Source organism: Sapajus apella, unplaced genomic scaffold, assembly GCF_009761245.1.
Source record: "Sapajus apella isolate SASKATOON/1434 unplaced genomic scaffold, GSC_monkey_1.0 scaffold3, whole genome shotgun sequence".
NCBI classification, from domain to species: Eukaryota; Metazoa; Chordata; class Mammalia; order Primates; family Cebidae; genus Sapajus; species Sapajus apella.
This window is the reverse complement of record NW_022436943.1, coordinates 22,223,557-22,246,669: the sequence shown is the minus strand read 5'-3', so window position 1 is coordinate 22,246,669 and position 23,113 is coordinate 22,223,557. Positions and strand designations below refer to the sequence as shown.

General features: G+C 37.6%; 1 protein-coding gene across 4 annotated transcripts; it reads right to left on the bottom strand.

Moving 5' to 3' along the window:
* Positions 1–4,385: 4,385 nt before the first annotated feature.
* PEX2 (peroxisomal biogenesis factor 2) lies at positions 4,386–22,882 on the bottom strand. 4 transcript variants are annotated; one of them, XM_032250858.1, is made up of 4 exons: positions 22,791–22,882; positions 21,879–22,021; positions 7,877–8,020; positions 4,386–5,667 (listed from the first exon to the last, which is right to left on the bottom strand). In XM_032250858.1, the coding sequence occupies exons 3-4, from the start codon at positions 7,890–7,892 to the stop codon at positions 4,733–4,735; spliced, it is 951 nt and encodes a 316-aa protein (XP_032106749.1). In that variant the 5' UTR covers positions 7,893–8,020; positions 21,879–22,021; positions 22,791–22,882; the 3' UTR covers positions 4,386–4,732. The 4 variants fall into 4 exon arrangements, with proteins under 4 accessions (XP_032106749.1, XP_032106766.1, XP_032106739.1 ...); XM_032250875.1 differs by lacking the exon at positions 22,791–22,882 and adding an exon at positions 5,825–5,916 and having other exon boundaries at positions 7,911–8,020; positions 21,879–22,092; XM_032250848.1 differs by lacking the exon at positions 22,791–22,882 and having other exon boundaries at positions 21,879–22,092.
* Positions 22,883–23,113: the final 231 nt, after the last annotated feature.

Below are 23,113 nucleotides of genomic sequence, written 5' to 3'. Positions count from 1 at the left end.
ATCTGTTGGTGAAAGTTTATTAAAATTCTATTCAAAATAAAGCAGCCTCTTACTGGGGACTTGAAAAACTGTCCCATGAGTATAGCTTTGGTGATAGAATCTAAGAAAATCTATTTAGGTTTCTTCACGCTTTATTTCAGATTGCAGACCATTTCAGACAGTGATACTGTTAATGTACTACAAACCTAACAGAAATAACAATCATGGCTCATGTTGACTATTAGTAATAGCCTTTGACCTGTTTTTTTTTGCTTTGACTCATACCTCTGCACAAATTAACCAGAGTGATCCTTAAAAATGTAAATCTGATTATGTCGCATCTCTGCTTAAAATCTTCCTCTGGCCTCCTCAGACCTGGAATAAATCCAGGTACTTTCCCCTTGCCTACCTCATTTCCCACCTCTTTCTCTGGTTCACTGGGATTTCTTGCTGTTCCTCAAAGAATAAACTCTCATCTCAGAGATTGGGTGTTTGTCATTTCCTTATCCTAGCACCCTTCTCTGCTTGGCTTTCTCCCTATTTCCTTCAGATTTCTTTTTAAATTTCACCTCCTCAGAGATGGCTTCCACAAGCATACAATTCAATACAGCAACTTGCCACTCCCCAAATCTCAGCCTGTTTTACTTTCTTCAGAGTGCTACTAACATTTGAAATTAACTTACATATATGTTTATTATTTATCACCCATCTAAGGATGTAAACTCCATGAGAGCAGGAGTTTTGTTTTATTCATGAATGCATTTCCTGAGTACAGAAAAGGAATGTCTGTAGTGGCTCAACAGATAATTTTTGAGAGACTGCTTTAAGTTATTTAATTCCCATTAGAATTCTAAGAGGTAGACATTATTGAATGGTCATTTCACAGGTGAACAAATTGGATCTTGAAGAAGTTAAATAAACTTGTCCCAAATCCAGTCACTAAATACTGAAAGCAAGGGAGCTGAGAGCAAAGGAGTAGGTCATGCCTTGTGTGAGCTCTGATTGATATTGATATCTAATTTAGATATGATCACTGAAGTCGCTTGGGTACTTTACACAAGCAGCAAACTTGATTTGAGAGTAAGTACATAGGAGAGAAAATAAAAATGTTAAGTGTAAGTTTTTCTTTTCCCAAGGAAGAAAATTAGCAACTGATGGTTAGGTACTTGAGGCTAACATGAAAACATACCATGTAGCTAAATCCCACCAAGTTTTCCTGAACCTTGAACCTGGAGGCAGCTGGGGAGTAGAAACAGTTGCATCAGAGGTAGAAAAACTTTTCTGGCAGTGCCAGAGGCAGAGACTGAATGGAGGTCGCTGGGGCTGTCACAGCAACTTGGCCAGAAGGTCTGGTATCTGCAGTGGGACAGAGCTACTCAAGAGATACTTTGGGGTGTCAGTCAGTCATAAATCTATTGTTCATAAATTTAACACTACCTGGCATTAGTGTGTTGTCAAGTGTACTATACGCAAGAAAAACAAAAAAAGGAAACCACAAAGGAATAAATTGACAGTATTAGATGTGGTACATACTAAGATATGCCACCCAGCTCCTCCTGCAAGGATGGACATGGTGCCCAGCTACAGTTTTGTCAGTGGACTGCCTCCAGCTGTTGGCTCCTGCATGATCTGCTTCAGCTGCAGAGCTGCCATGCTTGAGATCACATCCTTCCCAGAACTGCCCACATCCAGTGACTGACAAAGGCATAGGTCAAAAGGCCTATTTACTTTGGCCTAATCACAACATTGTGACAGATGACACTAGCTCAGAGGTCCCCTCTGGGTTTGCCAACTTTTTCTAGGTCTGCATTAGAGTACTCTCATTTCTTCTGCTTATTCCCGCTTCTTTGCTCTTACCCTTCACAGGCATGGATCCCTGACAGTTATACATATAAATCTCTTGTACTTCAAACCCCTTTCAAGGTCTTCTTCTGCAGAACCCCATTTGTGACATTAGGTTTATTCATTCAGCTAATAAAATGTTTCTATTGCTACATTAGAACTAAAAGGCTCTGGCTATCTAGTGATGACCGAAACAGTCACAGTCACTGAACTCATGGGGGTTATCACCTGGTAGAGGTGACAGATGTTAAATAACAATGAAAAATAATAAAAACCTATATTTTATTAAGTGTCATTAGGGTCTGTGGAAAAAAATAACACCCGCTAATATTGACAAATCTATCAGCTAGCATATATGTGAGGTACTGTTTTCATGTTAAGATTTTGACAATATGGATAACTACTTAGAAGTTACTCTTCTATCAAAATAACAATAAAATTGTTGATATAACAAAATTTTGTTGACTTTATTTAATCCTTTCAAATCTGCAATCTTACACAATCATCCAGTTACTTATAAATGTCCTATCAAACTGGATTATTGGTAAAATGAGACTGCATGTGGACTTTTGAAATAAGGCAAATGTAGACTCTTAACTAGTAGAGATCTACCTGCCAGCATCCACCCTTCTAAGAGCACCTCAGTTTCCTGTGGTGAATGGCCTCCTCCAGGACCCCTTTAGATTCATGTGGTATATGTGAGGAGTGTCACCTACATTTAAGTAACAATGAACAGTATTTTCCATCCCCTAGCTACAGCCGCTGGTTCAGGAATGTGCACATAATCCAAGGCAGACCAGTAACAGTGAGTTCCTAGACTTCTGCTGGAACTATAAGGCAAGAATATCTCATGCCAGTGGGATCAGAAAGCTAGCAGAATATAAGCCTTGAGCTTCTAGTGGCCATCATTCTGTGTGAGAATGAAACAGACTCAGAGTAATACTGACAACAGCAGAGGAAAGTACTACTATTACATCCTACTTACTATGTGTCAGGCATTGTTTTAAGAGCTTTATATACACTAAACATGTAATCCTTACAATGTATAGATGTGAATAGATGTGGAATATTGCCCTAGGTTACACACAAGTGAATGACACAAGTGGGATCTGAATTTTAGTGGGATCCATGTCCCTCATGCCATATATACGCCTCATCATAAAAATGAGAGCCAAAGGAAAAAGCCTGTCTCAGAGAGAACCATCTGAGCACCTACCTCCACACTGGGCCTGCAGTGTGTAGCTGGACTCATCACCTAATTAAGTCAATACATGACTTTTCTTTTTGCAAAATCAGTCTGAATTGGGTTTACATTATGGCAACTGAAAGAGTCCCAGGAGGGTGAGGCTGCAGTTAATGATGATCACACCACTGCACTCCAACCTGGGAGAATGGGTGAGGCCCATTTTCAAAAAAAAAAAAAAAAATTTGCATATATTTTTATTTTATTTTATTTTTTAAAAACGAACTCAAACTCCTGGGCTCAGCGTCCCTAAGTAGTGCTGCGATTACAGGCATGAGCCATTGTGCTCGGCCCTAAAATATTTTTGAATAATATTTATGCATATGGTAACATGCTATTTTTCAAAAATAACAAAACTACATATTCATTATAACAATTTTGTAAATAAGAAATGTATGTGGAACAAAGCCACAAATATAGCAAAATATAGTGATGATCTCTCTCAAAAAATTGTGGGAAAGTTGATTTTTTATTTTCTCCTAAATTGTTGATGTTTTCTACAATAATGTTTTAAAATTACAGGAGGCAAAAAGTTGTTAAACTCTTAAGATGTAAAATACTCTTAACTCACACTACAAAACCATTTGGGTATCTTATACCAAACTGAACCTAAATTAAACTTACAGAGATTCAATCACAGAATGTAAACTCCATGAAGGCAAATTCCTTTTTCCTGCTTTATTTACTGCTGTACCTCCAATGGCTACATCAGTCTCTAGCACCTGAGTGCTTTTTCAATGAAAGGTGAAGAGAAATATGAACTGGCAGTGTATTTCCACCATACTAGCAAGACGTTTATTACATAAGAACTGTTTTTTTTTTTTTTTAAACATTCTAGTTAAGACACAACATAATTCAATGGTCAAGCTAATAAATCTATACCATTTTAAGAGTCTGAATTCAGTTTTAAGCAAAAAAATGCAGAGAAAAGGAGTGAAGGATACAGAATTATCTTGATATGTACTGCTGTATTATTACCATGCTAAAGACCTCTTTTGTTTCATAAATCTACCAATATTTACTGAGAATGAAAGCTGTGAATCGAAGGCTAGAGAAAGGGAACTGTAAATAGGGCTGTTCATACTAGTTGCCCCCAGTAGTTCCCAGGCCTCACTTCCAAGCTGTCTTAAGTAATTTTTACTTTCTGAATACAGGAAGCCAACTGTGGAGGAGTCAGACAGTTGAGGACTCACTCCTTAAAAATTGGCTTCAGAGAAAAGCATAATTACAACTGAGGCATCAGGTCTTAAGGTTTAAAACAACGGTCTTATGGTTGTCACATTACTATGTTATGTCATCCCTGAAAATAAATGCACAAGCATCCCAGAGTCTCCAAAATCTTTATTTTTAAAGTCCAACCTCTTTTTAAGAAGTAGTAAAATGAAGGAGCATTGTCCGTAGTCACCTAACAAAAGCAGTCCATTATTCTTGACATTAAAAATTGAATGCAATGATTTAAAAAAAACATAATACATTAACATTTACATAATATATTTAGAATCACATGGTTTCCAGTGATTAGAATTTAGTCATGCCTGGAAAGGAGCAGAAGACAGTGGCTATGCAGCACATTCGTTATAAAGGATACATAAATGGTATACTTAGGATGACGAATATTAAGAATTTAAACAGTGTATCTTTTTCCCTCAGAGGAAGCAATTTTAGTTTCTAAAGAGCATTGACTTCTGACATCTCAATTCCTGATTTCAGTGGCTGCAGGCTGTGTACTTCCGTGCCACATTTAGGACAAGTAAAGTACATGTCAAATAAGAAACTACTCTTAGCACAGAAATAACAGAAGATATGCTCACATCCTATGGTGTGAGGCAAGGTGGGCCACTCTCCACACAGAGAACATTCTTTGCCACTGGTGGCTAATATATTGTCACTATTAGGTGCGCCAGTAAGAGGGATGCACCATGAAGATAGCTTGGCTTTCAACTTCTGAACATTGATAAGTGGTAAGAGAAAAATCAGAAATTCAGCAAAACCATGCCAGAGAAGTTCCCTATTCATGTATTCAAAGCCAACTTCACGTATGTTTTGAGGCATGCAAAACACAGAATGAATGCCTAGGAGACGTTCTGTCAAAGTTGCAAACTTTCCCCTCTGAAGGAAAATCAAAAAATTAATCAGCCCACCTAATTTCAAAAGTCCAACCACAAAATTCACGCACTGCTTGACTTTCCCAAATGATGCTACATGATGGTTTCGAAGCAAATCGTAGCATCGTTCTTCTAACCACCTCCCACCAATTGTACAAACAGCATACCAAATTTTTTGATTTTTACTAGGTGGCTGATATCTCAGGTTAGGAGAAAAATCATTTTTGTACTGAATATTCAAAACTGACTGTCCCACTGTGGCATTTTTGGAGTAGATGGTGAATCGCCACAAGAAAAGCCATAAGCATGCTTTCACCTCTGGTTCAAAGCGAGCTAATAGCCCAGGTTTAAATCCATGAAAGCACTGAGTAAACTGGGACCACACCAGCTGCTCCAAGGCCTTGTTTAGTTCAAGCGCATCCAACTGGCTTATTCTTAGCACTCTGTTTGTACTCTTTGCATTCTCTTCTTTGGAAGTCATGTCTTCTCTGAAGGTCTCTAGGAAAAAAATACAATTCAAGAACATTAGCAAAGAGTTAAAATCTTGTACAATCTCCTTAATTTATGCCTGGAAACTGTAATACACGAATTACACAGGACACATAAGAGATGAGCCTTTCAGTAGTCTAAAATAGTGCAGGGAATCATCACTTACCTGAAACTTCTTTCTGTCTTGTCTCTCAGAGCCTTTCTTTTCTCCCCCTGCCTTTTTTTCTTCTTAATTTCTTTTTCTTTTTTCTTGGCCCTCTTCATCAAAGAAATAATAACAAACAACAGAACAGAACAAAACCTGTACCGTATTTCCACAAATATACTTCTAAGCAATACTCCTTGGCCAGATATTCTAGCAGGGAGATATTCAAATCCTGAAGCTAACAGAAAGGAGGATGAATAATATGACTAATGAAGAGATATAGGAATGTAATAAGTACAACTACATAGAACATTGCAATAGATGGTTAAGTCAAGACCTCAGTTTATTTTCCAGCACTTCTACTGATTTCAAAGGTATTATTTTTCAGTAAGCCATTTAATCTTTCTCAAATACATTTTATATGTGTTAAGGAAGTTAGAAAAATAATGAATGATACATGTTTATTATTCTATCACACTACCGCAGAAAATAAATAGTACTAAATCTTAGCACGAAGCAACAAGAATGGAGAAAAATCATTATTCAGGTACTAAAAATGTATACATCATGCAGTACTCTAAGAAAACTGTGATATAAAAATATATACCACAATAATTTCATAAATACATTAAGGAAGCAAATTGGTGCTAAAGGGAAAAAATTTAAATGAAATACAAAAAGCTGATTAATGGTTACCTACGTATGGCTTACTGATTCAATATACATATGTTATTATAAATAACTATTATGTGCAAACTGATGTAATTTAAACACCCAGTCACTGCTACAGTGCAGTATACAGACCAGTTCAGATATTTTAAATATTATTAACTAACTGGAAAATCCACCCATGACCAAAAAAAAAAAAAAAAAGTCAGGCTTAAATTTAGTTGCTTCTATGAGTTTAACTTTTTTAGATTCTACATATAAGTGAGATCATACTTATAAGTGAGATCATACTTATATGTAGAATCTAAAAAAGTTAAACTCACAGAGGCAGAAAGCAAAATGGTGGTTGGTAGAGGCTGGAGGGGCGAAGGAAATAGGCGATGTTAGTCAAAGGATACAAATTTTCAGTTATAAGATGAATATGTTCTTTTTTAGATTCTACATATAAGTGAGATCATACTTACATGTGGATAAGATCATACTTACATGTAGAATCTAAAAAAGTTAAACTCATAGCAGCAGAGAGCAAAATGGCAGTTGGTAGGGGCCGGAGGGGTGAGGGAAATGGGCAATGTTAGTCAAAGGGTACAAATTTTCAGCTATAAGATGACTATGTTCTGGGGAACTCATGTCCACAATAGCATAGTTAATCATGCTCTATTATAATTTCTTTGAAATTTGCCAAGAGCAAATCTGAAGTGTCCTCATCACACACATACACACAGATGGTAAATAACTATGGGTGGTGATTGATGTGGTAATAAACTTGATTGTGGCAGTCACTTCACAATATATACAGATATGAAATCATTACATTGCACACTTTGAATATATACCATTTTTATTTGTCAATTATACTTCAGTAAAGCTGGGGGAAAAGAAACACAAAAAAAATTAAAATGGGTTATCACCACTCTGGGCTTGATTATCATGTCTAGGCCTTTAAAAGGCTAATATGCTAACAGAAACAACAGTTACAGAGGGAGGCATGGATCCTGCCAGAGCTCACTGCTATGGTCTGGTCATGTATTCTTTGACAAGTCATTTCCTCTGACCTTGACCTATTCCTTGGTTTCTTCACTTATAAAACAAAGGGCTAGAGACAAAATGACCTTCAAATTCCTTTCAAATTCTATTCTGTTACGATTTTTACTAAAAAGATGATACATGCAAATTATTAGAAGGTAAAAATAAACTTGTCTTTCTTGAAATTGGGAGTATCTTTGACAACAGAAAATGTTTTCAGGAGAGAAGTTCTAAATTTACCCATGCATCCTAGAAGACTTAGTGGCAGAAGACTACATGTTTAACAAGTTCAAGTCTAGGAAACAAAAATGACCACTGAATAGGTTGTTTGGCCCTATTTTTCTCTCAACCCAGATATTTAACAGGAATGCTTCTCACCATAAATGCCAACCATCTTCTGGAGAGATCTCACCTTTTTCCCGTTCCTGCAACTCCCTCAAGACTGGACAGCCTATAGCTATGGCAGTGGGAATTTCTGCTGCAAGTTCTTCTGTGAAATCCTTGCCTCATACTTGCCAGAAGCTACAAACAAAAAAGAATAAAGTTAGAGAGTTCCCTTTCCTCATTTTACAAGTCAAATCTATTACCAAGGACTGTTGATACTTGGTCTAAAATTTTTTCTACCTCATCTGTCATTCCCTATTCCCTGTAAGCCTTTTCCTGAATACTGGCTGCTCTCCTCTCTCGTGGATTCCATCAAATTGGTCTGTCTTACCTTCTGCCTCCTTCAGTGCCTTCCCCACACTGCCACTGTTCTAAAACACAAACCTCCCCAAACCCACTCCCAGCCTGCTTTCCTTCCTTATGCATCATATCCAGTCAAAAAGTACCCCCTTCTCTTGTTTACCAGTAGACGTCACTGACTGTTCCCTTTGTGTGGAACAGTCTGTTTCCATTCTTTAACTGAAAACTCATACTAAGTTTTTAAGTACTGGCTCAGACATAACTTCCTTCTGACTCTCCAAATTTGGGTTGCTGCCCATCTAGCTGTTCCCTTGGCACTCTATTCTTTCTCTTTCTTGGCCTCTATGTACTGTACATAAACTACTTTTAAATTGTTTATTTCCTCCACTAGAGAATAAGCACTGTTTTAAAGTTTATTTGAAGCCTTATCACGGTTGAATCATAACAACTATCACAGTTCCTTGTACACAGAAGGCACTCTACAAGCACTAGATAAATGCATAAATGAGAAGGATCAAAGTCTGGGATGTGGGAAGGATAGAAAATATAAATTCCCATCCATTACCCTTTAAAAGTATTCCAAATTACCATATCCAGAATAGTGATTATTAATAACTTCACTAATTTCAACATGTTTATTGTACATCTGTTATATACCTATTAATGAGAGTTAGCGATACAATGATACAACAGACACTGTCTCAATCCTTGTGGAGCCTATAGTGTACTGTGGAACGAGAGAGAAATGTAAGGGTGTGCTATGTAAAATGAACAGGTGATTACAATAAGGTGTGATCAGCGATATGCAAGGGAAAATTAGGGCACTATGGTTACAACTATACATGAGAAGGTCAGAGAAGGCTTCCTGTGAGAGGCAATACCTAAGCAGCCACCTGAAGGATTAGCACATCAGCCCGGTAAAGGAGGGTAAGAATGTTATTGCCAATGGTGGGAAGAGTAGGTACAAGACTAGATGTGTACAGATAAGGCTGGAAAGAAAGCAGGAGACAGGTCCTAAAAGCTCTAGAAGCCAAACTGAGGAAGCTTTATTTTATGAAGAGTGGTATGCAAACAAGTAGAAGATTTACATTTTCTGGCCACCCTAAGCAAGAATAGATTAGAGGCTGAGAAAAAGACTGGAAGCATAGAGACTAGTTAACAGGTTGTTTGAATGATCTAGTGAGAAACTAATAACAGCCTAAATTAGAATACTATCAATGGGGACAGAGAGAAAAGAGTATCTTTGAAAGCAATAAGGTGGTAGAACTGACAATATCTAGAAAGAAATAAGCCAAGAAAAACTGACATAAGTAACTGAATGATGGTGATCCAAGTCCCTGAAACAAGAAATACACGAGGCAATACAGGTGTGAACAGAAAGATAATAAATACATGCAATTTTAAAGATCTGGGGCTTCTATGAGACATCTAAGTAGAAAAAAGTTCAGTAGGTAGTTAAGGAAATATGAGAGAGAAAATCTGGGTAGAATTTTAAAAGTCTGATGCCCCTCTGGTAAAACTAATCTATTTCAAATCTACTTGATCTACGTAAGTGCTAAAATCAAGAAGGCAGTAATTTAAAACAAGGTAGATCTTGCCTATTTGTAACACATTCAACTTTCTTTGTAACAACATAATCTTATTCTCAGAGTTTTTAACTGCTAACAGATATGTATCTATGATGAAGATACATATATCTCTGGGCTTTTAATCCTTCTAAACTGGCCTTCAACATCACAGTTCTGTGGTCTCTGCTCCTCTAGTTTAATGGTTTTCAAACTTGGGAGTTCATCAGAATCACATAAGAAAACAGACATACCTCAGATACACTGCAGGTTAGGTTATAGACAATTGCGAAAAGCAAAAATCACAATAAAGTTAGCCACACCACTTTTTGTCTGTCCAATGCATATAAAACTTATATTTACACTATACTGCAGTCTATTAAGTGTGCAACAGCATTGTGCCTTAAAAACAATGTACATATCTTGTTTTTTGTCTTTTTTGCTTGTATTAAGACAGTCTCATTCTGTTGCCAGGTGCCAGGTTGGAGGGCAGTGGCCTGATCTTGGCTCACTGCAACCTCCACCTCCCTGGTTCAAGCAATTCTCTTGCCTCAACCTCCTGAGTAGCTGGGACTACAGGCGCACGCCACCACGCCCAGCTAATTTTTATATTTTTAATAGAGATGGTGTTTCACCATGTTGGCCAGGATGGTCTTGATCTCTTGACCTCATGATCCTCCAGCTTCAGCCTCCCAAAGTGCTGAGACTACAGGCTTGAGCCACCGCGCCCGGCCAACAATATACATATCTTAATTAAAAATCACTTGATTGCTAAAAATGCTAACAACCATCTGAGACTTCAGTGAGTTAAAATCTTTTTGATAGTGGAGGGTCTTGCCTTGATGCTGATGCCTGCTGACTGATCAGGGTGATGACTGCTGAAGACTGGGGTGGTTGTGGCAATATCTTAAGACAACAACAAAGTTTGCCACATGGATTGACTTTTCATTTCATGAAAGATTTCTCTGTAGCATGTGAAGCTTTCTCATAGCTTTTACCCATGGTAAAACTTCTTTCAAAACTGATTGAACAGTCTCAAACTCTGCCATTGCTTTATCAATTTTTAGAGTATTCTAAATCCTTTGCTGTCTTTTCACCAATGTTTACAGCATTTCCTCAGGTATAGACTCCAACTCAAGAAACCAATTTCTTTGCTTATCCATAAGAAGCAACTCACTGGATGCAGTGGCTCATGCCTGTAATTCCAGCCCTTTGGGAGGCCAAGTGAGGACTGCCGGGCAACATAGGGAGACACTATCTCTATAAAAAATAAAAATAGCCAGGAGTGCTGGCATGCACCTGTAGTCCTAGCTACTAAGAGGAGGCTGAGGCAGGAGGGTTGCCTGAGCCCAGGAGATTGAGAGGCTGCAGTGAGCTGACTGTGCTATTGTACACCAGCATGAGTGACAGAGCAAGACCGTCATCTCAAAAAACAAGGTGGGGGAGGCAACTCTTTATCCATTCAAGTTCTATTATGAGTTGTAGCAAATCAGTCACATCTTCAGGCTCCACTCTAATTCTAGTTATCTTGCTATTTCCACCACTTCTGTAGTTATTTCCTCCACTGAAGTCTTGAACCCCTCAAAGACATCCACAATGGTTAGAATCAACTGCTTACAAGCTACTGTTCATGTTGATATGTTGACCCTTTCTCATGAATCGTGTTCTTAATGGTACACAGATAGGTGAATCCTTTCCAGAAGGTTTTCGATTTACTTTGCCCAGATCCATTAGAGAAACTGCTGTTGGCAGGCAGCTAGCCTTATGAAATGTAGTTCTTAAAAAATAAGATGAAAAAGTCAAAATTACTCCTTGATCCATAGGCTGCAGAATGGATGCTGTGATAGCAGGTATCAGAACATTAACTTCCTTGTACATCTTCATCAGAGCTCTTGGGTGACTAAGGTGCACATAAATGAGCAGTAGTATTTTGAAATATATATATTTTTTAGCAGGTCTCAACTGTGTGCTTATTCAGTAAACCATGCTGTAAACAGATGTGCTGTCATCTAGGCTTTGTTTTTCTTTTCTCTGCACAGAGGCAGAGTAGGTATAGTGTAATACTTAAGGGTTTTCAAATTTTTACAATAGAAATAAGCATTGCCTTCAACTTAAAGTCACTAGTTACATTAGCCCCCAACAGGAAAGTCAGCCTGTCTTTTGTAGCCACATATTGGCTTCTATCTCGCTATCAAAGTGATACGTAGTATTTTCTTCCAATATAAGGCTTTTGTGTACCTTGAAAATATACTGTCTAGTATAGCCACCTTCATCAATTATTTAGCTAGAGCTTCTGGATAACTTGCTGCAGCTCCTATCTCAGCATTTGCTGCTTTATCTTGCATGTTTATATTATAAAAGTTGGTTATTTCCTTAAATCTCATGAACCAACCTCTGCTAGCTTCCACCTTTTCCTCTGCAGCTTCCTCACCTCTCTGTCATAAAGAACTGAAGAGAGTTAGGAACTTGCTCTGGATTAGGCTTTGGCTTAAGGGAATTTTGTGGCTGGTTTGATCGTCTACCCAGACCACTAAAACTTTCTCCCTATCAGCAATAAGGCTGTTCACTTTCTTTAACTCATGTGTTCCCTGGAGTAGCACTTTTAATTTCCTTCAAGAACTTTTCCTTTGCATTCACAAGTTGGCTGTTTGGTATAAGAGGTCTAGCTTTTGGCCTATCTTGGTTTCTGACATGGCTTCCTCACTAAGCTTTACCATTTCTAGATTTTGATTTAAAGTTAGAGAGGTACAACCCTTCCTTTCACTTGAACACTTAGAAGCCATTGTAGGATTATTTTAATTGGTCTAATTTTACCATTGTGTCTCAGGGAATAGGTAAGTCGGCAGAACAGGCAGAACACAGAATACTTATTAAATTCACCATCTTATATGGATACAATTCTTGGTGCTCCAGAATATTTATTAAGTTCATCGTCTTATATGGATATAGTTTGTGATCCCCAGAACAATTACAACAGTAATATAAAAGATCACTGATCACAGGTCACCATTAAGAATATAATAAAAAAAACCTCTGAAATATTGCAAGAACTAGAATTGCCTGAATGTTATATACAGACACAAAGTTGGGTACACACACACTGTTGAAAAAAAATTGTGCAGACAGACTTGACTCAGGTTTGCTACAAACCTTTAATTTGTAAAAGCAGTATCTTCAAACCAGAAGAAAGCACAGTAAAATATAAGGAGGTGTGAACTAGGCTATACCAAGTAGGTGTGTGTAAGCAGACTCCATGATGTTTGCACAATGATGAAATCATGAAACTATGCATTTCTCAGAATGTACCCCCTTGATAAGCAATGCATAACTGCATCTCTTCCTCAGGTTCCTTAGTGATATTTAGTGAGAAAATGATCAAAGGGAGTGGTTTCTCAAAAGAATCATCTATTTCAAATTTCTTGTTTTTGGAGGAATCACACTTAAAAACATTCAGTAAAAATAGTAATTTTTAATGACTGCCAGAAAAGGAGACCTAAAACAGTCTTAAACCAATATAATATTTAACAATACCTATTATCAAAAAATTCTTTCTTATCCCTTCTGTTACAGTTTAACATTTTTTTCTTCTTTTTCTCCCCAGGCCTGGCCTCAGTGCAGATTAGGAACAGCTGGGCTTGCTCTCCTCCCTATGTTAAGACTCTTTAACAGACCAAAAGACTATTATTAAACTGTTCTTCAGCCTTTGCTCCTCCAGATGAATAATTTCTCTATTTTTTGTTTTAGGTTTTATTTTCCAACATTTTAGTCATTTTTGTGACTTCTTTTAGTTGTAAACATAGAACAGACACTGTCTATTACACATCATAGTTCATTAAAGTAGAATACTTCTCCCATGCTCTACATTCTTCTTTAGGCATCTGCGATACAGTGGAAAAAGCAGATTTAAAATCAAACAGGCCTGAGCTCAAGTTCTAGTTCTGTCACTTACTTGCTATGTGATCTTAAAAAAATTCATTAGCCTCGGATTCTTCTCCTAAAAGTTGGAAATCACAGCTACCTCACAAAGTTGTTGAGATTAAACCAGATAATGTTATGAAAGTGGTTTGGAAGCCACAAAGCAGTATTATTTATTGCATTATTGTTGCTTTGGCTAGGGATGGCCATGAAAAATAAAAGGCCCCAAACTAATTTTGGCAAATCTCATCTCAAAAGACTGAAACCTTCACTCTTACTCATAGTAATGTCTCAGTCAACCTGTATCAGTTTTTTTTTCTTCCAGGAAATACTGACGACATCAACAGAAATTGTGGCAGTTAAACCACAAACATGATGTCACCCTTATGTGTACATGTGGGAGGGGCCAGGCAGGAGTTACCCCCCTTAACTTGCACCTTGTCTGAAAGGATATGACACAGTGGGGACTGAGAAAAGAGATGGGTTCCCACATGACCTGCTCCCGTGATTATTTAGCCCCTATCACCATAGTTGTGTCTGTTATCTTGACATAAATAAATGTTTTGAGTGCACATTTTTAAAATTTGACCCTAGGGTGCTTTGCTGCACAGAACATGGTACAGGCAGTCAAAAGACAAGCACCCAAACTTGTGTCCATCACCAGCATATTACATTCAGTTCTTCCTCATCTGTACTCCCACCCCATCCCTCCCTTTCTGGCAGGTACAGCCACTCTAGAATATTGTCTTTAGAGAAGGGCAGCCAAGGAGTAGAAGAAAATGATGAAATCAAAATAATCAGAAGTTCAATTAGCCCAATTATGGAATCTTCTTCCGTCTACAGCAGTACAATAAGATTTGTTATAATAGGTATGAAGCACAAATGCCATAAATGACTTTAAATCACATAAAATTATTCCCAATATAGTGTAAGCAGTTTGTGTTTTAGTGAATTCTAATTCTCTGACAAATGGTTACTCAATGTAACCAATATAGATTGGACACCTACCAAATACAAGGTATTCTCCTAGGTACCAGAGATTCAATCTAAATACTTAACTGTCAGTTAACTTCCTTTTATTCAAGTATTTAAAAAAAATAGGATGTTACTGTAATCAGGACAGGCCATTGATCTCTGAAGTGGAGAATGAATCCTAAAACATAAAAAAATTATAAAGGATCACAAAACCTCCCAGGTGGCAAAGAGGAAAATGGTATGTGAGGCAAGGTAACAGGTTGTGTGAAAGCCTAGAAATGTGCAAGGTCCTGGCCATAGCCTGGCTGGGACATAGAGAGACGGGCTGCAGTATAAGCTGCATCCTTGGTTATTTAACCCATGTTAAAGTGGCAGCATCCATTATCTGGAAGCAAACAGGCAAGCCATCTGCTACGAAGAGCAGGGTGGCAGGAGAGACTGGCTGAAGTGTCAACCTAGCCACACTGGACAAAGAACTTGTTTAAGGAAATTGTATTGATTCTGTAGGCATGAATAATCATTGACGAGAAGAGACATAATGGGATATAAATTTCAAAAGATTAATCTGATGGCAGAGTTCAATAAAACTGAAGAAAAGAAAAACTGCCATTCTGGGAGACCAGATTTATAGGATTCCTGCAACAATTCAGGGGCCTATGATGCTAACAACTTACTGGAAAAGTCAAAGTAATTTAACTTACTTAAGAACCATGGAAATCAAGAGGAAGATTATAGTATCCTTTCACATTTTTGGGTCAAAAATTCCCAATGCTTTCAGTAAACTAGTACTTTCCTGACTTCTGTTACATGTATTGCCAATACCCATGCCCAACCATTGGCAAGTCTATTTTGACTTTATGATTGGTTATTGTAGAACAGTATTTAGTTTTATAAATGTTAGCTCAAACTTGAATATTTTAAAAAAATTACAAGCTAAGTCCTTTTATTAAAAAGTTGGAATTGCTTTGAATTGAAACAACTAGCATTAAATTTAATAAACTGATTTTTCCAAAATACCAAAACAAACAATGCTTTTTCCTATTCTTCCTTTTCATACACAATCCTACCAGCCACCCACTCCTTCAACTCTCAAACTATACTATCTTTAAGATTCCAAAATGCTAACCCAGGGGAGGGGAGAGCTACATTTATTGGCTATGCAAAGAGATATATAAAAATATGTAAATAAATTATAATTGGCAGTAAATAATCTTAGTATTTAGTGAAGTATTCTACTGTGTTAAGGCTACGTGAAAAAGATGCTTACGGCAAAATCAAGACCAGATAAAAAGTACAGCATCTACTAGGGTTAGTGTGATTAACCTGTCACATAAATAAAAGACAAAATGATCTAGTACTAAAAACTATTAAAAGGGTCTCCTGCTGACATTTTATCACTAAACATGTCACAGTGCTTTTCTTTCACAGAAAAAAATTACTAAAAATTCACTTACTAAGAGCAGCAATATATAACCTTATCCTTTAAATAACTTAAGCTTTCCTTTTGTTTTTCATACCCTACAATAAAAACTTTGCAATCTATATCATATTCCAAAACCTAAACAAATGACTGTATCTCACTGAGGAAGAAGGAATTTTTCAGGATGTATTTTATAGTTTTATTGAGTACAATACAAATTATGAATGAATATATTTTCTTTAAAAACATGTTATTGACAGAAATCTATCAATAATAATGTGGGTATTGTCAAGGGCCTGTCAATATTAATGTAATTATGATTAAGGGGATAACATGGATTTTAGCTATAATACCAAGTAACATCTCCTACATCGCTGCTATCAATATACACATTATTATTGACCTGTTCCAAGACTCTCAGTATTAGATGTATTACCATTAGGCATATTTGTCAATGCATGCTGCCTATTAAAATTCTGCATTTAAATTTACAGTCCTGTAAACTTTGTCAGCAGAAACATGATTCTCAAGTAATCTCTACAGTGTCATACTCACTCATGCACCCCCTGCCAGGCTATTCTTTTCCATCTCCGCAATAATGAACTAAATTTTAGAATGAAAATGTCACTGCCACACTATCTTAAATGTTCTAGCAATCAAAGTGGATGAGCCCACTTTCATTGTTTTTTTCAAAATGTTAAACTAGCATTTCATATTATGAGGTTATATGAATAAAATTCTATGACTAGACATCTTAAGTTTTGAACCTATAGCTTACTATTTTATTTCCTTTGTGTAGTCAGATAGATTTACTGTCCATTGTATTGGAATCAATACTAATAAATGGGACATGCATCAAAGAGGGATTTAACAGGACACTGATTCCCAGAACACATTTCAAACATGGGCAAAAGAAAAAAGGATATGGCTGAAGCCCATTAGAACACTGTGACCTCTGGCACTGTGAACAGGCCTAACAACTATAAGTTCAAATCCCATTTCTGATACAGACTTGCTAAGCCTTGTCACTACTTTCTTGTTCCTCTATTTCATCATACATAAACTAAGTTTTAATAGTTTATAGACATCTGATGTTATAAATTCCAGTTGTGCTTATTTGGATATGGCAAAAATATGTGAAATTTTAAAACTGTGTTATGTCTAATAGACCTCTAAATTACTTTTAACTTCAATGAAGACTGCCTCATCAAAATCTAAATAGAATTTTTCTTTTTGAAGTGGTAGTGGGTATACGACAACACATTTCTAAAATGTATCTGAAAGATAAACTTCAAAGTCACACATATTTCTCAAAAATATGGACAATGGTAAGTAACTTGCCCTAGAAGAGGGGAAGAGAAGAGGGAACTCAATAGAACTCAAGACTATAGTTAGCCTTATACAATCAACTGAGTGCTTTATTTATCCCACCTACAATATATTTATTCAAGTATCTAAAACTAGCATAAAATACTTTTTTAAAACCTTAGAAAAGAATTTCCAATACTTGGGCCTGCCTTTATATTTTTAAGATAACAGCATGGCACTTACATTTTTTTCTTTCAGAAACCTGATACTTCTGAGTTTAAGAGAATGCTTATTGTGAAAATAAAAAACAGATGTTGGAGCGAATAATGGAGAAAGCAGAGTTAAACTGCCTCTGATTAGCTCTGTATTCTAGCCCAAGTTCACTAACAGATTGTGTGACTCTAGGAAAGTCATTTTACTACACTATACACTTCATTAGTTTTTTAAAAAAAGCAACTGTAAGAAGTTTACCTACCTATCTAGAATCTTTATAGAAACTGTTTTAGAGAATCTTGGAAAGGAAAGGAGAAAAAAAGAATAAAAGAACAGCTATTTCCAATTGCAAAAGAGTAATATAGAACATAAGGAAAGTAGAGAAATCACAGCAGGACAAGGGAGACAGAGACAGTATTCATGGAGAGTTACAGTGAAACACTAAGGAAGATAATCCCAAGGAATTTGTTAATTTTCAACCAGAGAAAACACAGAAGCACTTACCAGTTACTGAGCGCTAACAAGTGACTCCTATAGCTAATTACCAGATACAAATTTAAATTTTAAATTATTTAATCTTTACAATACTAATAAAGAGGTTCTGTTATGTCTGTTCTAAAACAAGAAAATTGAGGCGCAGAGATTAGCTAACTTGGGTAAAATCCCAGGACCAGAAGTGGCAGAACCAGCTCTACAACAGTTTCCTATACTGACAATGTGGTGATGGGCCTAAAAGTTAAACATGAACACTTTAGGATGCTACCACAGGTCACACAGATGCGACTATCTTAAAGAGGTCAAGTACTAAGGGCATAGGCATAAACGATGGGAAAAATACTAGTGCAAGGATGAGCAAACAAGACACACATAAAATGTATGAGCAGCTAGATCTTTAAATATTCTATAAATTTTAAAATGGGCTTTAGAATCTAATTGCTTAAGAATTCTAAATGACTTGAAAATCTTTGAAACACACATTTAATTGAACATTTTATGGTATAAGAGAATGCAGAAAAATCCCTAAAGGAACAAAGAGCCATTATAAATGGAATAGGAGGAACTACCATGTGATATATATTATGTGCAAGGCACTATAAATTTCCTTTACATTCTTTATCTCATTTAATCCTCACAACACAGTAAATACAGTATTATCACCTCCATTTTAAAAAGACAAAAATTAAGGCTTGAGAAGATTTAACAACCCATCTAAAGTCAAGCTGGCAATTAGTAAATTTATAGTAAACACTAGGAAAACTGTAGAATACACAAAATACACTTAATAGAATGGATATTTGCTAAGCTTGGATCAAATTTAATCCCACAGAACTCAAAGGAAATCTTTTCACCCCTCAAAATCATTCAAAAGACCAGACTGCCAGTCAAGCTGTCATGACTATAGATGGGGAAAGAAATTAAAGGAATGTGGTAAAGTTGTCCTTATTGCTTTGGATGTATCTTATCTATATTCCCTCTTGCTGCCTCTATATATGTGGTCAAAGGACCATTCAAAGGGACTGTCAAATCTGAACAAAGGGAATATATGAGTGACAAACCCAAGGTGTGAACAATAACTATTTGATAAACATACATGCAGTTAGAGGCAATGCCAACTCATTCATCTAACACTAAAAGACAGTGGGCTGAGGTGGGTGGATTGTCTGAGGTCAGGAGTCCAAGACCAGCCTGGCCAACATGGTGAAACCCTAGCTCTACTAGAAATACAAAAATTAGCTGGGCATGGTGGCAGGCAACTGTAATCCAGCTACTGAAGCAGGAGAATTGCTTGAATTTGGGAGGCGGAAGCTGCAGTGAGCTGAGACTGTGGCACTGCACTCTAGCCTGGGCAACAGAGGGAGACTCAGTCTCAAAAAAAAAAAAAAAAAAAAAAAGACAGTAGTTAGGCATAATCAAAATATACTCTGAAGTTCTTGGTTTTTGTTTTATTAGTAAGAAGAAAGAAAATATAACTTGGATGGAATTTTATCTCATGTTATTGACAGGCAGTAAGAAGGGAGATCTCTGATAAAAAGAAAATATATTAAATAGAGTAAGAAGCAACATAGAACAGGATATTTTTATTGTATAGATGGGAATACGTTAGGGAGAAGATTAATATCACACACAGGGAAGGGCAGAGAAAACTAGACATCCCTTCCTTGCCTCCACTTCCATGTAAAGAAACCACAGGGTGAGGTTTAAAAGAGCAGGATTACAGACATAGGGCGAATGGGGCAATTAAGGGCTTTTCTCCTGAGGTTTCTTATACATTCCAAAGGAATGGAAAAGGAACATGAAGTATTTACAGACTGCTATCACTTCACAGAAAAGAGAGACAGAGAACATCCAATTTGCTTCTGGGTTGTCCAACTCAGATCATCAAAAGAGTAAAAAATGAAGTAATTTAAGAGAGAACTTCTGGCCAGATATAAAGATTGTGCTTATTCACACATTTTCCTTGTGCTATAGGAATCTGAACGCGTGGATGGGTGCAAGAGGGAAAGAAACTTTACAATTACTTGATGTTGTGAGAAAAACATGGAGTCAGGACCAAGAACTTCGCTACTGATGTGATGATGAGCAAGCCTTCTAATATTTTTAATGTTCAGCTACCAAACATGTAAAATGAAAAATACTTCTCCTCCTTACGGCAAAAATCATTACGTGCAACAAATATAAGCAAAGCTTTTATGGCTAAAAGAAGAAGGTATAATAAAGAGAAAATAATAATTCTGATTCTGATCATAAATAAAAAAGTCAAATTTCAAATTTGTTTTTATAAAATAAATTGAAACAATATGGACATGTTTGTAGCTTTTAGAAATAAATTAGCTGAGAATATATTATTTTTAAAAACTGTAATAAATAAATGTACACTGAATACAAATCAATAACTATCCTTAAAAAACAAAATTTTAATGCTAGAAGAAAAGGCAGATCATCTCGTTTAAGATACAAATGTAAAATTCTTAACAAAAACCCTGTTACTCAAGCAGAACACATTAAACAGCTGCTCTTTTTTAATAAACCTGAGGGTCGGCTTGCTCTGTCTCTCCCTGCATGGCTCCAGAAAATTTCTACAGGAGTTCTCCTATGGAACAGTTTTAAAACCACAGACTGAGTACTACCACTAATTTCTAAAAAATGAGAAGAATATGGTCAAGAGGTAAAGTTCTTCAAAGGCAACCAGAGTCAGGACTAGAACCCAACTCTCTTGATTTAGTCTAATATTCTTTAGTCTAATAGTCCAGTATTAGCTCTTTTTTTTTTAAGAAGAAAATATGAAGTTCTTTTTTTTTTTTTTTTTGACTTTGTAAATACTTCTTTCAAATCTCCTTCTGCCTCAAGATCACTCAACTGTAATCTTTCTGTAAACAAGTAACTGATAATATAGGTGAGATCAAATAAGTTAAAAACAAGTCAGTCACCCCAAGTTCATTCTGTTCAGGACTAAGTAAAGGTAACATTCGTAGGGGAAGGTGTTCAGACTACAAGCTGTGGTGCTTCGAGAGCACCAGTATCGTTGTAATTGCCTGAAAACTTCAAGATAAAGTATTTCCATGGGGCATCATGGAAGTTTAACAGAATGTGTTAGACTTGAACGTTCAACAGCTTGCTCATTTTGTCAAAAGCCCTTTCACTGAATGTGGGAAATTTGTAAAACGGAACCTCAATAAATAAATAACGATTTTTAATTTAAGAGCCCAGAAAACAATGTTAACGATTCTCATTCAGATTTCTTATCAAAAGTCAGTGTGAAATATAACTAATTTATCGCAAGCAATTTTATCAGAAACTGTTCATTATCTTTTCCCTCATTTAAAAAACCAAACTGCTTTTACGTGCGCTTTCAACAATGTTAGAAACATAAGCATACTCAAATTTTTTGTACCACATATAACACTTTACATGAATCTTCAGATATTAAGTAACGCTTGGATCCTGAATTCTTTGTAAAGCCGTTTATAAGAGGTGAATATCTTCACGACCGCCAAGTGGGAGAAAAATATTTCGAAGTTCCTCTCTTTAGTCACTACGTGGAATGCAAAGGAACTCAACTGCAGCTATGTGTGTTTATTTTTAATGGCACGATCCTAAAAACATCTTCAGGAGTTTAGGTTTGCTTCACTGCCTTTTCCTAAATTCATAGGCTTTGATTTACCTCTTCCAGGAAGACAGGAAGCCAATAAACAGGGAAAAATGCAAAGGGCGACAATTACAAGGTCGTGAAACACCACGACCTCCCAGCTGAAAACATGACCTCGGGTTTGCACTACGGCTCTCTAGGGCAGACACTGACCTTAGGAGGCTGCGAAACGCCCACGCTCCACGTAACTTTCTCTGAAACATTCTCTGGAAAGCTTGTCTTTTCCTAGCCGAATCCAGATTACCAAGGCTTCCGGAACTCGCGGGCTTCCGGAGCGACGCAGGAGCCGGAAGTGGCTGAAAAAAAAAAAAAAAGTTACACCAACTAGAACTGCGCTTTAGCGCTGCGGAAGGCCAGAGATGGCCAAACAATCCCGAACGCAGAAAAGCCGAAGAGCCGAAGGGCCGAGAAGCCAAGGCGGACACCCGCGCACGATGATTGGTCGGTTGCCAGGAGGAACTCTGTCTCTGATTGGCAGGAGAGTCACGAACCAGTCAGGCCCGGGTCAGGGGCCGCAAGTGAAGAGGCTACAAGTGTCAAGGGGCCTAGGGGAAGCCGGGGCTTGTGAGGGCAGGGTTTTCTCGGCCTGTGGCCGCCGCCAACAGCCTCCGACAAGCGCCGCTGGGTGGCGGCCAGAAGCCTCCGCACCTCTGGGGTTCCTTATTCGCTGTAGGAGGAGGACGGGCTGAGGGATGGCCTGGTTGGGAGGGAGCCCTCGGACAGGTGGCGGCTTCGGGCCTGGGGCAGTTGCGCGGCTCTTGGAGACCTACTGGTCCTGAGGGCCTGTGTGCACAGGGAGGGTAGCTTGTTGATCTCTGCAGGCTCAGGAAGGCAGGTGCCTGGCCCGTCAGTTATCTGCCCTGCAAAGCGCTCCCTTGAGACCCGGTAGAGCAGACCGGACGCGCTCTCGCCTTCCCAGCCGCCCGCGCCTGGCCTCAGGTTTCCCGCCCCCAGAGGCCGTCAGATCTCCCCGGTAACACTTAGGAACTCGAGCAGCCAGGTCTCCGACCCCTGGGGAATGAAGGCAGAGTTTCTGGAAGTGGGGTCTGAGGGAAGAGTGCTCACCAGGCAGTGACGTGTAGCCGGCGTTGAGGATCGCCATTGCCTTCTCGTTCTGAGGTATGGTTGGCAGCGTCTCTCTGGAGAGTTCTAAGGTTTGGATGAACGCAGGCTCTTAGGATTCCATCACAGAGTAGGGTTTAAGACCTTCTTGGTTCTTGCCCCCAGTCTCGACTCCCCGTCCCTCCAAGGAGCACTCAACTTCTACAAAAGCTCTGTTAGGCATTGGAGGGAGAGCTTATCCTGTAGAAACGGTGTTATTAGAAAAGTTTTTTTTTTTTTTTTTTTTTTTTTTTTGCTTGTATTTTTATTTCAGAAACTACCCGTGG